Source organism: Castanea sativa, chromosome 11 (genome assembly GCF_040712315.1).
Source record: "Castanea sativa cultivar Marrone di Chiusa Pesio chromosome 11, ASM4071231v1".
NCBI lineage: Eukaryota > Viridiplantae > Streptophyta > Magnoliopsida > Fagales > Fagaceae > Castanea > Castanea sativa.
The window spans coordinates 34,347,811-34,365,082 of record NC_134023.1 but is presented as its reverse complement, the minus strand read 5'-3'; the positions used below and the strand labels follow the sequence as shown (position 1 = coordinate 34,365,082).

Below are 17,272 nucleotides of genomic sequence, written 5' to 3'. Positions count from 1 at the left end.
CTCCCTCCATAATAAATGAGTTCACAAAATGGTAATTATGTTTATTAAAACAAAATAAAGATAGCTTGTATTTACAATTTAATCTTGAGAATTTTATGAATGGTGGAGGCTTGAAAGTATAGTGCAAAAGGAAAGACAAGAGGAAGTAGATGATGATATGGAAGAAAAAAAAAAGTTAATGTTGTAGTTTTTTTTTTCTAATAAGAAGAGTTAATGCCTGTTGAGGGGGAAATTGATGCCTCTGGATAAAATATTGGGAAGCCAAGCTGAAACTCAACGATGGGCTCTTGAGATGATGCCCAAAGGCTTTCGGTATGGTGATAAGCCTATCCAAGCAAGAAATAAAGGCTGCACTTGACAAAATAACAATCAATAAAAATACTTCACAATACTTAATTAATACATTAGTTGTCCTGTTTTGATAGTGCAAGAAAAATAAATTCTCCAGTGGTAGGGTGAAATAAAAGCAGTCAATTATTAAATAAATTTAAGAAAATGTTTACTTCAGGGGGTCCTTGTGTGTCTTGGTCAGGAGAATTTATTGTACCTTCAGCCATCATTATATCAATATGAGGGAAGAATTCCATTATTACAAATACATTCTATCCTTCAATAGTAAAATAAAAAAGTAAAAATTAAAGGTTCAATGGGAAAAAGAAAGGGGTTAGAGTCCGTTTGGATAGAACTTATTTTGCTGAAACTGAAAACTGAAAACTGAAAACACTGTAGCAAAATAAATTTTAAATGTGTGAATAGTACTGTGGGACCCATTTTTAATGAAAAAGTTGCTGAAAAGTGAAATTTGTGGGACCCATGAACAGTGCATTTGTGCACTGTTCATGGCTGAATAGTCAAATCTTGCGGCTGGGTTTAAAAAAAAAAAAAAAAAAAAAGGAAGCAAAACGCGGACATGGGACGCAGACGTGGGATCCAAACGCCCTCTTAATTGGCATGATGTGAAGGGAGAGAGAGAGAGAGAGAGAGAGAGAGAGATTCCAACTCAGTGCAACAAGTATTAAACTAAGATTTTGGTGTGCTTACCCTTTTATAGTGGTGTTTAGGGGGTATTAATTAGCAAAAGTCCAAAAATGTAGGACTGATCAGGGGGTAGAACATCAGGCTTAATCATCCTAGGATTGGACCAGAAGTGGTAGATTTGCTTTTGGGGTTGCTTTGCTTCTTTGGGTAATATGACACATGGTGGGTTTTTGGGGTGTTTTGCATTAAATGTCAAGATTTTTTGAAGCTGAGTTTAACCAGTAGGATTAAGGCAAATATCAAGAAGGAATCGTAGTGCTGTAACTGAGATTTGGACCCCAAGAAGGAGGATTCAAAGTTTAAGCCCATTTCAAAGGGTTCTGCTGGAGATCCCTTTTTGCCCTCCAAACCACATGTTCCCAAATTTTTCCCTTTAGGATTCATGGGCTTGGCACATGAATCATGTCTTGAATGATTTTGACATTTATAGCATTGATTTGTTGAGATTTGGATAACTTGGTTTCAGCTCTCCTTCCACTGGAGATATAGTCTTTGAAGAAAATGATGAAGTTCCATCATAGCTGATATCACAATCCTTGGGCACTGTTCACGTCAGGTAGAGGGTGACAGAAAGTTGATAGGACAGTCCTTAGTTCATCATCAAAGACTTGGTTCTATTGTAAAGGCCTCTAGCTATACCTTGGTCAAGGATGAACAAGAGTTGATTGTCTATTTTTAGTCTAACTCTTGCTGGAGTCCTTTAGATTGGGCTTGCTCATGTGGGTTGGTCCTTTAGGGCTGGGCTGTGGACATCAACAACACATGTTGCCATGAGTTTTCATCCCTCATGGACTTTTATTATTAGTAAATATTTGGGGTTTTCATAGATATTTGTAATGGGTCTTTGGGCAATTTTGAAATAATAGGATAAGTTTCAAAATGCCTTTGTAAATAATATTACTATTTTTGAAAATGATGAATTCCATATCATAAGTAATGTTCATGATTTCTAGTAATCACATCATAATTTAAATGGTGAGCTTGTGGGATTGAAAAATTACCATGAGCTTTGAAGATAAATATTATGGATACTGTGATGTAAATAATGACCACACGTTTCATAGGTTTATAATATGAGATGAATATCATAATCGTCAAGATAACTTTCCACGAGCTTTTATAAAATGATTGCCATGGTTTTTGCCATAGTAATGTTTAGGAAACATTGTTCATCTCTTAAATGAAATAATTATAACATAATATTTTTTTGTCAAGCGTTAATAATCTTGGGCTTTTGATAAAATAGTGCCAACATAAATTAGGCTTTTGATATTGGTAGTGAAAAATAGGTTTTTTCTTTTTTTAATGTTACCAACAAGAATTGGGTTTTTGATGTTGCCAATGAAAATTGGGCTTTTTGATATTGCCAGTGAGAACTGGTCTTTTGATGTTGCCAATGAAAATTGGGTTTTTGATAAATAATTTGTCATGAGTTTGAATCATGGGTTTTGATTATGGGGTTGAATCCCATTGATAAAATAGTATTACCATGAATTTGAATCACGGGCTTTGGTTATGGGGTTGAATCCCATTAATAAAATAGTATTGTCATGAATTTGAATCATAAGCTTTAATTATGGACTTGAATTTCATAGGTAAAATTGTTTTGCCGTGTATTTGAATCATGGGTTTTTTCTCAAATATTGCTAAGCATAAAAATTCTTGGGCTTTTGAAAGAATGAGATTATAACTTGCTCAATAAATAATTTAGGCTTTAAAAATATTGGGTCTTATAGTGTTTTACATTTGTAGCCTAATTTTGTGATGGAAGGAAGAACGGTTGTGGGACAGTATAGTAATAGCCAAAAATATTTAGGTATGCCCAATAATTTGTTTGTAACGTTTGAAAAATAAATAAGTGTTATACAAATAATATTAGGTGAAAAAAACGTACTCTAACAATGCCTAAATTATTAATTTTTAGGTAGCAATAATAACACTACTATAAGTGTTTTTTGACTCTTAGATTTAATAGTAATCAATGGTTTACAAAAGTTGTAACTTGAACTCATCTCTACTATATATGATAATATACCACGATGAAAGAAATTAATCTCATAGACGTTTTTGGAAAGTCAAGTAAAAAAAAAGTTGACAATTAAAGTTAAAAAAAAAAAAAAAACGAAAACTATTGTCACAAGTTAAATTTTTTCCAACATGTTTTCAATGGTCCAAGTAAGGCAAATAAGTAAGAAGGCTGACCACGTAGGGAGCAAACTAAAAAGCTCAACTTTGTGGAGCGGATAAGTCTTCCGTACTGCCCCTTTTACTCGCTCTCTAGTAAAAAAAATTCATGAGAAGTGTGAAGAGCCAAACAATTGTTTGGAAATTTGAATTTTGGTGTAAAATGATGAAATTTGGTGATTAGGTGAAAATTCAAACATTGTTTTACCTTCTATGAACTTAGCCAAAGTTCAATTTTTAAAGGACATTTTGGTCATTTTAACTTTAAACCATTAAATTCAACATCTAATTGGGACAAATTATGTTTTTTTTTTTTAATATCTCCAAGACCTCATCGTGTAAGATACAATTTTCAACATTGTTAAAATCAAAATTGAAAATATTGAGATTTTTGCTTGTAAAACTAAGGTGCACAAAATATTGCATCAACAAATATATGAAAGACAAGCAATATAAACCTGTAGAAAGATAATTTCTCAAGTTCAACGTTTTTGTTGAGTTAGAGAGCTTCTTGCTCTAGGAAAGGCAAGGTTTTAGAGTGTGTTGGTAATTTCAACATTGTTTGACCTTCAGTGAACTTAGCCAAAGTTCAATCGTCAAAGGGCATTTTGGTTATTTTAACTTTAAACCATTAAATTCAACATCCAATTGGGACACGTTATGTTTTGTTTGACATCCCGAGACATCATTGTGTAAGATAAAATTTTCAGCATTGTTAAAGTCAAAATTGAGATTTTTGCCTATAAAAATACGGCGAACAAAATATAGTATCAACAAATATATAAAAGACAAGCAATCTAAACCTATAGAAAGATAATTTCTAAAGTTTAACGTTTTTGTTGAGTTTGAGAGCTTCTTGTTCTAGGAAAGGCAAGGTTTTAGAGTGTGTTACATGTTTATTGTAGTTGTGGATGGATTTTACACAATTATACATAAATTGACATGGGAGGTTTTGGTGGCTTGTTGGGAAAATTGTGGAGCTTTTCTATTTTACAAAGACTAATGTGAATGCTCTAAAATGCCCTTTGCTTAAAGGTAGGTTTCCAAAATTAACCTTGCATTTAGAATTAAAATCTATTGTTTAACTTTTTAATTAAAGAGTATTTTAAAATGTTTAAACTTTTTTTTTTCAACTGGTTGTGGAGAAATTTACCATTGCAAGTCTTTTGATGTTTGATAAATTTTGCGTTTATATTATAGATTTATCAGTTTTGTTTTTACAAAACATGGTTAAACTTTGGTAAAAAAAATATTATATTAGTAATATAAACATAAAGAGGAGTGTTATATTCTTAAAGCCTCAATGGAGATGAATGTTTTTCATAGTAATAAAATTTGAAACGGTTAAAGAACCAAAATTGGGTCTAGTTCTCAGTTTTTATCGATTTTGACTAGTTTATCAGTTTTCTACTACACTGGTTTAGGGTTCGATTTCCAATTGAACCAATCGCTCCAGTTCAATTTTTAAAATAGAAGTTTTTTTCCTTTTAAAGTTTGAAGTAGAGCGTCATTCTTGCAAACTTAAAGAGAGGAATGTGTAACTAGTCCAAAAATTATAGGTAAACTGATTCGGTGCAAACTTAAAGAGAGGAATGTGTAACTAGTCCAAAAATTATAGGTAAACTGATTCGGAATTTTTTTTATTTCAACCCAATACTATATGACAGTCCAAAAAAATCCAATGACCTACCCAGCCCTTGGAAGCAAAGCCCAATCAGTGGGCTTTAAAAAATACTCATACTAATCAATAGTATTGTATATACCTGCCGAGTTGGGAACTCAAATAGGTTGATGAAGTTCTAAAAAAATTCCAGGCATGGATTTTAGTCCCCTCACAGAGGCTTTGGCTTCTAAATCGTATCAAAACATCGCTGATATCTGTGACAACCTCTTGCTTCAGGCAATTTCTTCTTCTTCTTCTTCTAATTTTTCGTTTACATAATAGTAATTTTGTAATTGAGTTGATAGTGTTTGTTTGAACAGGCCGCTGCTGAGGGCGTTGCTTATGAGGACGATTGGCCCTACTCTATTCATCTTCTTGCCCACATTTACGTTGATGATATGTATGATTCTTTTTTCTTTTTGTTGAAACCCACAATACTTTGTTTCATGATGCACCCACTAGTTGATGTTTTTCATGTTTTTTGTTTTTGCTTTTGTTGTTATAATATTGGGTAAAACTTAGATACAGTTGCGTTGGTGTAGTACATTTAGTTCCCCAATTAAATTCAAACACATATTTGGATTGGATTTAGAAAAAAATTAACACTTTTTATAATTTGTTGGCCAATGCAACCATGTTTTTTTGGTTTATTTGGAGAACCTAAGCTACTGCACTTAAGAACTGTATTATTAAGTTTTGTTCTTTCATATCATGCTTTTTTGGTTTTCCTAATTGGGGTTTCGTGTAAGCCCTGTTTTGCATCAATGGGTTTTTGTTTTTTGTGTTGTTGTTGGTCTGTGAAGTGGGATTTAGAGTTTCATCCTTTGATTGGTATATTTCAGTAACAGTGCTCGGTTTCTGTGGAAATCGATACCTTCTGCAATTAAGGAGAGTCAGCCAGAAGTGGTTGCGGTCTGGAAAATCGGTCAGAAGCTATGGGTGAGAGATTACGGTGGCGTGCATGAGGCTTTCCGTGGGTTTGATTGGAGTCAGGAAGTTCAGTGTCTTGTTGCTGCATTCTCAGGCAAGTTTTAAAACTACATCTTACACAATACCATATTACTAATATTTGGCATTTACATGCTTGTTTGTTTGTTTGTTTTTGAATGTATTGATGTGTCATGGGATCAAAACCCATTGGGCGCATGTGTGATTTACCAATAAAAAAATGTATCAGTATTAAAGAGTTAAGATTAGGTTTAACTCCTATTAGGTGCTAGAATCTCAATTAACACTTTGCTAGGTGTTCTTGCTGAAAGCACCTCAAGGCATCATATATTCTATCTATATTATTCTTCAATGGAAGTTGCAACTTGCAAGCTTATAGCCTCACTAATAGGTTGAAGAATAACCTATTTTCAACCTATCAGTTTAGATTAACCCTCAAATTCGTGGCATCCATGGTCAATGCCTTTTTCTTTTTTCATATATATATATATATATATTAAATAAAATCTTGGTAGCATTATTGGCTACTCAACCTACTTAAATATGTAGCTCACCAGCTCCATAATACTCAACTTCTTAGTAAACTCCTTGGTGAGTTTCTATGGTACTGAAACTTGCTCTTTCTTTCTTTCTTTTTTTTTTTTTCTTTTTTTTTTTTTTTTGATAAATAACGGAATTGAATTAATCAAAGATCTAGGTACACTAGGGGTGTACATGGATAACAGTACATCAAACACTTAAATTACAAAAATCAAGCATTTCTAAAAAATTAGAACAAGGAAAAAGATTAAAGGACGAAGCATTTTTGGAACTTGCTCTTTCATCTTCAAAGAAGAAAATTATACGATCTTTTGACTATGTCTCTAAGGGTGATTGATTTTTTTTGGTTTGCTGGCGGAGATGGTTAGCGTAATGGCAAAATCTGGAAAGCTATTCCTTTATTTGTTATCATATTTGGAGAGAACGAAATGCTCAGATTTTTTAGGGCTGTGAAACATCAGCGGTGAGGCTCGAATTGCAGTTTGCTGAGAGCATTTTATTTCTGTTTGGCAAATTCTCTTGCTTTTTTGAGTTTTTGTTGTAGTTCACTGAACTCCTATATTTTAAGAACTGACCTGTGTTTTCCTTCTTGTCTATTTCATATATGCCGTTGTATTCCAGTAAAATTATTTATTTATAAAAGAAAATTGTAGGATGGTTTCCCCTTTTTTCTCTTTTGGTTTTTAATGGTGGGATCAAAACAACCCTTGTGGCAAGATTCCATTAGGCTTAAATGAAGTTAGTAAGGGGGCTCTTGTTTTGTGAGGCAAATCGTCTCAACTTAGATCTATTTGTTTGTTCCTTCTCTTTCATTGTAATCTTTTGGGACCTATTCAGTAGCAATTTCAAAATTTTTAATTGAATAAAAAATGGGGTTTGGGAGGATGGTGATTTGGCTCGTATTGGAGTATCCAAAAGTAATCAAAGCTAATTCATGGATCCATAAATTTGGGATAGGTGTATGGTTGGGTGGCTAATGTTGTGTTTAAGAAGAGATGAAAGATGGAGGGGGGGCTTAAATTGACATATCGTGAAAAGGGGGCCTCATTGGCTATGATCCATGGTCCATCAGAAAGATCTGGATAAGTTGGAGTTTTCAAAGTGATACGATTTGGTCAATGGCCATGCAGTGTGGGAGAGAGGACTTTTGCTTCTAAAGTCCATATTCTGTGATTCACAGCAAAATTTGAGAGATAAAAAGAGAAAAACGGGGGGCAGGGGGAGTGGGGGGGGGGGGGGTTTAATGATGGGCATTGAGAGAGATGAGTAAAATAGTAATCATATTTAATCTCCCCATTCCCCACCTAGTTTTCATCCCAAGGTTGGGTGAATAAAACATTGGGGTCTGGCTTCCTCCCTTCCCTTCTCTTCTATACCAAATGAGAGAATTCTCCATCCAAATGGAGCTTTCTCCTCTCACAAGTGTGGGTGGAAGGTGATGTGGGTTTAAAACACACTGGACACTTGTGTTACTTGCCAATAAAATAAGCATGGTTGGATTGGATAAAAATTGTAAGTATCAGAGCTCTCAGGACTCTTCAACATTATAAAAACTTTTAGCAAATTTGATATAATCATCATTTTTGTTTATAATACACCAAGTAGTTCCTGTCCTCATAATTAATCATCTTTTATTTGTTTTAAAATTGTGAATTTATCATTGAAATGAGATCTAAAGCCTTAAAAAGATTGGTGTAGGATAATTAAAAGGAACTACTACATGTTACATCCCTTAAGTTCGGCTCAAGTTTGCGTTTATACATATAAAAAGTTGTAATTTTGTGCTTCCGTCCATATGTTGTTAATTGTATGCCTGACCTTATAGTTTTGTGGTTAAGTGGGTAAATGATTTTTATTTATTTTTGATAAGTTGTTAGGTGGGTAAATGATATGATCTTTTGGTCTTGAGTTTGAGGTTTGACATAAATTTAATCAGCTAAGCCATATAATGGATTCTATTTAATTCTGTAAATACGTTTTCATTTTCAAATCACTATCTAAGGTATATAGAATTATTACTTCTTTGGTCAACCTGAAACATTGAGATTCATACTTGAATGATGATTGTTTATTGTAATAAGGAATTTTATAATTTTCAAATATTAAGGCTGCGTTTGTTTTAGTGTAAAATATTTTCTGAGTGGAAAATAATTTCAGGTGAAAATATTTTCGGGAAAGGAAAATATTTTCTAGTGTTTGGTTGCATTTTAAAAAATACTTTGAAAAATATTTTTTGGTGTTTGGTTGTGTTCTTGAAAATACTATAGAAAACACATTTTCTACTTGTTGCTCACATTTTCTTAGCTTCCAAACAAATATATAACATCATTTCTCAATAGATAAACACAAAACAAACAAAACCCAACAAAAAAATTCATCAAATCCGGTCAAATTGAGAGAAGAAGGAAGAGAGACCGGTGCGATTGGGTTTGATCTGGAGGGGACTGAGTTCGATCTCGCGGAGTGGTGGGTTCGATCTCGCGGAGTGGTGGGTTCGTCGGAGTGGGTTTGAGGAATGGGTTTTCTGGGTTTTAGGGATGGGTGTGGTAGGATGCAATCAAATCGGGTTGAGTTTGAACAAGAAAAAATGGAGGGGACTGCGAAGCTGGAGGGGAGTTTAGACGACGCCTTGTGGTTTGGGCATTGCTCGATGAAGATGGAGGGGACTTCCAGCGATGGTGGGTTTGAACAGATGGGTTTACGCAAGCAACTAAAAGGAAGGAAGAGGAACAGAGCACTCACCATCGCGTGGAGGGGACGAGGACGGCGAGCTGACTGGTGAGGATGAGTTTCAGGTGGCGTGTGCTTGAGCTCAGTCTCAGTCTCTCTCTTCTGGGTGTGGTTTCTGGAAAATGATTGAAGGTAAAATCAAAACGGAAATGATTTTACGCTTTGGCTGGGTTATTTTACGGTCAATGGGTTGCTGATTTTCCGTTGACCGTTTTTCCGTGGGTGCCCAAACACACACAAAGGTGTAAAACAGTTTCCGAAAATTGAAATCATGTGAAACAAACGCAGCCTAGGGCAGTTCTTTGAAATAGAATTAGAATGAGGATAGTATATTTTACTTTTTCAAATTTTATTTACCTTGTAGTTTGAAATTAATTTATTTCAAAAGTTTTGGGATTGGATTTTTTTGTTATTGTTGCTGTTGTTTTGAAATTGATTTATATGAAGATTTTATGGGTATTTTTTTGCACAATTGTTTTCATCTTTTGTTACAAAAAACTTGGTGGGTCTTAAACCCATTTCCTCACCCCCACTTGACTCTTACGAGGGTAGATGCCATTTGAGCTACATCTCATTGGCTTGTACAATTATTTCTACAATTGAAAAATCAACGGGCACAAAAATGGGCATGTTGTATGTATTAAATTTTCTTGAGTGTACTATAGTTATATTCCATGTTTTTTGATGATGACCTTCTTTAAGTTGATTGGCACCATGACACTTGGGATCACCTACTTATTAGTAACAGTCTTCTGAACCTCTTGCAGAGCTTTACACAAAGAGGATGTTTCACCTGCTGCTTTCTGCTTATTCTACAATAAGCATCCAAGACACTGCTCTCTTTCTAGGAATGAGTGAGGATGATGCCACTAATTGTAAGTATTGTATTTTCCAAGTTTGACTTAAACGGATATTGCTGCCTTCTTAATTCAATGTATGAATGTCTTTCCTTTACTATATTCCTTTCTGATTTAAGCATGTCTATCTTCCAGATTGTGATCTTATTGTTGTGAGCTGCACAATTAGAAATTACAAAGATAAATAACTATCCAAAGGGGACTTGTACTACCAGAACCTCAAATATATCAATGACTTCGTACACTTGTGATGGTGGTCCCCCTCTATTTAAAATTTTGTTAGGTTCCTGTGTTGCTTAATTCCATACAAAAGATTTTTAAGACCTTTTCTAAAGGTCTTGCATTGTCTTGCTGGGCCTCATAGCATGTTGGCTGATAATGCGCATCTTGTTGGTTGTAGTTTAGGTCCTATCTTTGCTGTTGCTCAGTAGAAAAAACTGTCAGCACTGCCTAATTAGCCTATCCTAATTAACTATCAAAAAATTTATAAAAAAAAATAGCCAATCCTAATTCCTGAGAACTTACGCTGGACCATTCACGTGAAGGCAGCGATTAGAGAAGAATGAGGTTCCATGATTGTTCAAAGATAGTGACTGTTGATATATAAATCCAAACGTGGCCTGCAAAATTATGTTGCTTCTGATGCTATTGTTATGATCTGTGGACATTCATTATGGTTCTGCAGAAGAAAATTTTTAAGTTAAAATCTTGTAGTAGAAAAATAGTTAGTCACCTAGATGTAATGCCATCGGTTGTGCAATGCTTAATTTTTCAGTAGTTCCCATGCAACTATTGTTAAATTATTGTTGGCTAGGATTTCCTGATGCAGGCACATTGCTCGCAGTTCCATAGGCTTTTTGACAAGTTGAATTGGCTTGATTTTCATTGCTAATGGACTCTTGGTTGGCTGGCATATGCAGATGTCCTGCAGCAAGGTTGGGTTGTGGACCCTGCTTCTCGAATGCTTACTGTGAAGAAGCAGACTATTGTGACAGAGCAAAAACTAGATGCTACTAAATTGCAGCGGTTGACAGAATATGTCTTCCACCTTGAGCATTAATCGAGTTTTGGAGAATGTATGAGCTATGAATGTCTTTTGCTTAGGAGATTGCCTTTCGGTTCAGCATTGTCGTGTATGCTATATGCCATCACATACTTGAAACTACTCGTAATATTTATCTCGGTGAAATTATTGGAAGTGAAAAGCATTTTTCATTGGATTTACTGTTGTTACTTGAGTATGATGAAGAAATATTTTATGACCTATACAATTTGCTTTTCCAGCTTTGTTGCCAAAGAAAAGCAAAAATTGGTCAAATTTCATAATAAAGAGTGTCAAACCATTTAATGTTAGCTAAAATGTGGAGAAAACTGTTCTAGAATATAATTTCTAAATTCCTCTCTCTATTTTCCCCATTGTGCAGAATTGAAAAAAGTCTTTACCAAATGCGATGAACATGAACACCACGGATGGAGACAAAACAAGAAAAACTCAATTAAATAGATAAAGCTAACTTATTTATCACTATTATCATTAAACAGTCAACATTTTGAGTTCCTGATGATGAGTTGAAACCTAAATAATTGGAAGTAAACTTTGCCTAGTCTTTGCACCAACTGAGCGATGAGTAGATTTATAAATAAGCCAAGAACTAGAATTTTCAAGTTTGATTCATTTATTTTGTTATAGAGCCTGAGCTAAAAATTTAGAATTGAGGCTCAACTTTTTCTTTTTCTTTTTCTTTTTTCCTTTTTGTTGTTGTTGTTGTTGTTGTTCAAGTCGGTTTATTAATTTCTGTTAATTAAACTAACTTAATGAAGATTTATGTATTTATTTTTAAAAGTAACTAACTTAATACCAGTTTTATGTAATAAATCAAAAATTTTCCTTTCTTAGTGAATATTAATGATCAAATTCTACACTAAGAATTTACTAATTCATTCATTAAAACTTCAATATTATTTTTTTAAAACAAGAAATAGTAATGCATTATTTATTTATTTATTTATTTTAAAAATTCTTATATAATCACATTTAGAGTTCACGCACATAGAGTTTAACTTGACTTTGTTGAGCTTCGTTTTTTAACTTGAGTTTAACTCGAGCTTGGTTATTTACTTATTTTAGGGTATGAATGAGTTTGATTGTCATCTTAACGGTTCAAACTTGAGTTGTTTGCAACTCCCAAGTAAACTGGTTCATTTTATCATCAAAACATTATGGTTTGAGTAGTTATTTAATGTCTTGATAAATCAATCAAATATCCATAGTTAAGAAGTTGGTAAAGTTGCGATAAAATTTTCATGACTAGATTCACTATAATATTATTTGCCACGAGAGCTTTTAGCAATAAGATTACTTCTTTAGTAGTTTGAGCACTGGCTAGGCTAAAATTTGGTAAGCATATATTCTCTGCCACCAACTGGCCCATGTGATCCCTTAATTGCAACAAGTGTAACTGCAATTAACAAGCCGAATACCTTTATTTTTTGGTGTAAATAGAAGTGGGTTTTTCAACATTTGGAAAGCAGAACAAACAATATAAACTAATGCATTCAACCAAAAAAAAAAGAAAAAGAGTTGGGTATTGCTCTTTACCAACACAAAAAAAAGGAACATATTATAAACATAAGGATGAGTTCAAAAAGTATAATAATTTTACTCTGATGTTTAAATAACACAATTCCAAGTTAGTTTACATTCTAAGAGAGTGAGGAGTAGGAGGAGTCAGAAATTAATTACTTTACAAGAACATATATAGGCTTGGTGGAGTGGTACAAATCATAAATTAATGGATCGAAACCTCTTTTTCCTAGAACTAAAAACTTGATATTCTTCTTCTTCTTCTTCTTCTTCTTTTTTGATATGTGATGATGCCGAAAAATCACTAATAAGCTACACGCACTCCCAAATCGAAACAACACCTACAAAACGAAAAGCGAAGACCTAACAGAGAGCACCGGTGTGGTGCCGGCCAAAAACCCTCCGAAGGTCAAGTTAGAACTTTTCACAACCCTAAAGTGCTAGAGTTGAGTCAATAATGCATACTTTGATTTATGAGGGTTTTGGGGTATTTATATTAGTATAGGGTTAACATCCATGCCTTGGCCAGGAAGCCCTTTCCTTTTAGGATAACGCCTCTTCGATTCTGCATACCTTATAGAGTTCTTTTCCTTATAGGAGTATTTTGATTATGGTTAAATGCGTGCCGCAAGAACTTTCCTTATTCACGTTTGCGTGGAGATCAAGCAAAGCCATATCAGACTTATCGTGAGATGCAAGTTGATTTCAGTTAGGAATCTTTAAAGCCTAATTAACACAAATGGAGGCCAGATGTTACAACCGTCCACTATGTGTCCTTGTAACATCGACCCGTCGACTATCCACATGTCAATACTGTACTGTCATGTTTCAAGAAGCGATCCGTCTCCTATTTTATCCTCTTCAGTTGCCCTCTCACTCCTTGAGTCCGTCACTACAAACTAGACGGACCCATGGAGTGACAGTCTTCCTTTCTCATGGTAACCTATCATGACAGGCTGGCTAGGGTTATTTATGATAAGGGACACGTGGCTTTCATCTATTAGCTATTCACCCTAAGTGAGGCGTCCTTTCGTATTCTGTGCCCTTTGCTCTATAAAAGCTTGCCTTCTCTTCCTTCATTCTCAACTTCTTATAAAAATTTTGCAATCGGAGCGCCATTGTCATTTACTTTACGCGCTTGTACCGTCCTGCTAATCTATCCGTTGTCTCATATTGCTTGATTTCAATCCAGTATGTACTCCTTTCATTGAACTTTTTCTTTTTCAAATCCCCGCACTTTCTGTAGATCCGTCAGTGTTTTAGGTTTTACCGTCACATTTAGGTAATGTCTAGTGCGTCGAGTAATCATTCGTTTGTCCGTGACGGGGCGGGCTACGATGAAGGATTCCCGTTAGGTCAAAAAGACCTTGACGCTTCAAGCGAAGAAAGGAATCCGTTCGCTACTTCCCCTTCCTTAGATGACGAAGGTTTGGAGTCGGATAGTTCAAAGGAGGCTTCAAGTGATGGCCTAGATGGCGTTGATCCCCCCGTCCAATCTATAATTGGTCCTGACGGCTTTAGGGAGTTCGTAATGCTACCCCTGTGGACGGTCAATGACTTTAGGTCCTCAGTCAAGGAATCTCATTTCAAAACTATTAGGGCCAAGTACCAAATTCCTGACAACATCCGTCTTTGTCTCCCTTATAAATCCGAGAAATGTTACTATAAGGGTGTTGAAGGTGTTGGGGTTTATGAGCAAATGCTAAAGGCAGGGCTCAGATTTCCTCTAAGCTCTCTCCACCGTTGACTCCTTCAGTATCTTGGTTTATCCGTTGCACAAATCTCCCCAAACACCTGGAGGGTTTTCATAGGCATGGAGGTCTTGTACGGGGCCATGTTTGACGGTGCACGAAGGCTGACGGTGGAAGAATTCTTTCACTGTTACTGTCCCAGTGAGATTACAAAGTCAAAGGGTATGTATAGTTTCGTGGCTAGGAGCCCGTTGTTGAGGCTCGTGCGTGATACACCCGACTCTAATAGGGACTAGAAGAGTAGGTATTTTTTCATGGAAGGGGACGAGTGGATGTGTCGTCCAGGTGATAACAAATATATGCCCGCCGACACAACATGAGGCATAATGCCTCCGTCGGGTATGCACTTAGTTTAGTATTCCCGTGTATGCTCAAACCTTGCTTTTATTTTTTGTAAGTTACTCTAAACGTGTTCTTTTGCAGCTCGAGACCGTCCGCAAGTTTCACTGGAGCAGTGGAGCTTTTTGGAGAGGATTTTTAATAAGACCAAGCTCGAAGAGAGGACGTGGGCTAAATTAGTTACCCTCGACACACTTTACTGGTATTGTGAAGGTCTCAAACCTACTTTAGCTGCCCGTCATTAAGATACTAGAGTTCGCAAATGTAAACCCGTCATTAAATTCTTTTAATTTCTTTTGTTCATACTTTTCTAATGCTGCACATCCGTCTTTTCTTTGTAGAAATGGACGATGCTAAAAGAAGAGCCTTTATCAAACAGCAAGTAGCTAAGAAAAAACAAGAGGCCAGTTAACAGATCAAGGGGACGGGTCACCCGTCCTCCTGTGAGAAGCTTCTGAGTATGCCTTGGAAAAACTCTCATCCATCATGACTGTTGACGACTATGAGGATCTTGGTAACCATGCTACAGAGGTGATGGGAGAGACGGGTCTTTTTACCATTGCTCAGGTATTTTACACCCGTCCTTCCTTATTCATCATTTTTGCCATATTCATATTGACTTTGTTTTCAGGCCATGTGGATGATAAAGGGGCTGATGGGTCGTTGTCTGAATCATGAGACAACCTTGGACCGTCTTAAGAAGAAGAATAAGTTGATGGAAGACGAGCTTCATGATTTGAAGGCCTGGAAGATCAACATGGAGAAAAAGCTTACCTGCTCTGAGCAGGTCAGAGGAGAGCTAGAGAAGTAGACAAAGCAGCTGACACAAATCTTAAAGGATAAAGAAAAGGAGGTTACGGACGCCAAGAATCAGCTTCGTGAAGCCAAAGAGGAGGCAATACGGGAGTATCATGACTCCGACCTTCTTATAGCAAAACTTGGGAGCTCCTTTGCTGAAGGATTTGATGATGCCCTCCGTCAGGTTAAGGCCTCGTATCCAGATCTAGATTTGTCCCACGTCTCTATAGACGTCCAAGGGCAGACGTTCGCCCATTCCGTCCATTCAGAGAGTACAGAAGACTTATTTGCTGTTAATGCTCCTCTTGTGGACAAAGGCCAAACTCCTGCTCAAAATCAAGAAAAGTCTGTAGATGATATCGTCCATCAACTAGATAACGAATAGAAGCTTGAAAGCACTCCCCACCAGCAGCAGTAGTTTTTTTTTTTTTTAGGATGTTAAGGATAGCTTTTAACCGTCGTATTTTGTTTGTGGACATAATCCCTCTTATAGGGTTTAACTAGCTTATTTGCTTGTTTTTATCCATTTGCTTGTATTCTTGAATGGCTCTTATCCGACGTGCATTTCTGAATTTATGGCTCGTGCAATAGGTATTCTAATCAAGTCGCAAGGGTCCATCCAAATGTGGACTTATATGTACGATTGAGTTATCGTTCACTTGTGAGATCTATCCGCCTCACAATTTGACTAATACATTTAATCCTTGAGAGGATGATCTGTCCACTTTTTGGACTCACATATTCATCCTTGAGAGGATGATCCGTCCGTTTTGTGGACTTGTACATTTCGTCCTTGAGAGGATGACCTGTCCATTGCGTGGACTCGGTAGGTTTTCATCCCTCTTGGGATGACCCTTCCAAATCATGGACTTGGTAGGTTTTTATCCCTCTTGGATGAGCCGTCCATTGTATGGACTTGATAAATTTTTATCTTTCCTTGGATGATCTGTCCACATCATGGACATTGTAGACTTTCATCCTTCTTGGATGTTCCGTCCACTGTGTGGACTTGATAAATTTTCATCCTTCTTGGATGATCCGTCCAGTGTGTGGACTGTAGATTTTCATCATTCTTGGATGATCCGTCCACTGTGTGGACTTGTTAGATTTTCATCCTTCTTGGATGATCCGTCCACTATGTGGACTTGTTAGATTTTCATCCTTCTTGGATGATCCGTCCACTATGTGGACTGTAGATTTTCATCCTTCTCAGATGATTCGTCCACTGTGTGGACTTGTTAAACTTTCATCCTTCTCGGATGATCTGTCCACTATGTGGACTTGTTAGATTTTCATCATTCTTGGATGATCCGTCCACTGTGTGGACTTTGTAGATTTTCATCCTTCTCGGATGATCCGTCCATTGTGTGGACTTGTTAGATTTTCATCCTTCTTGGATGATCCGTCCACTGTGTGGACTGTAAATTTTCATCCTTCTTGGATGATCCATCCACTGTGTGGACTTGGTAGATTTTGAGCAAAATATATTCCATATGCTCTGAATAAACTCCTCTTATTATAATGGATTGGTAGAATATTGTTCATAAAAAAAATAAGAAAAACGCCTTTTGGCTTTAAAAGTACTTGTACGAAATAAAAACTAAAAGATAAACTAGAAATGAGAAGGTAGATGTTGATGTTGTCTTTGTCCTTCGTCTACTGGTAGTATTTCTTCAGGTGCTCTGTGTTCCATGGATGACTCAGCTTTTTTCCGTCTAGTGTCTCTAAGTAGTACGTTCCATTCTTATGTCATGAAATGATCTTGTACAGTCCTTCCCAGTTAGCTCCTATCTTTCCTTGGGAGGCATCTTTTGTAGCGCCGAGTACCCTTCTTAAGACC

At 36.0% G+C, this 17,272-nt stretch overlaps 1 protein-coding gene across 1 annotated transcript; it reads left to right on the top strand.

The window, feature by feature from the left end:
* Positions 1-4,910: 4,910 nt before the first annotated feature.
* LOC142614440 (COP9 signalosome complex subunit 8-like) lies at positions 4,911-11,180 on the top strand. Its single transcript, XM_075786958.1, has 5 exons — positions 4,911-5,122; positions 5,206-5,285; positions 5,728-5,909; positions 9,871-9,978; positions 10,881-11,180. The coding sequence occupies exons 1-5, from the start codon at positions 5,039-5,041 to the stop codon at positions 11,018-11,020; spliced, it is 594 nt and encodes a 197-aa protein (XP_075643073.1). The 5' UTR covers positions 4,911-5,038; the 3' UTR covers positions 11,021-11,180.
* The last annotated feature ends 6,092 nt before the right edge of the window (positions 11,181-17,272 follow it).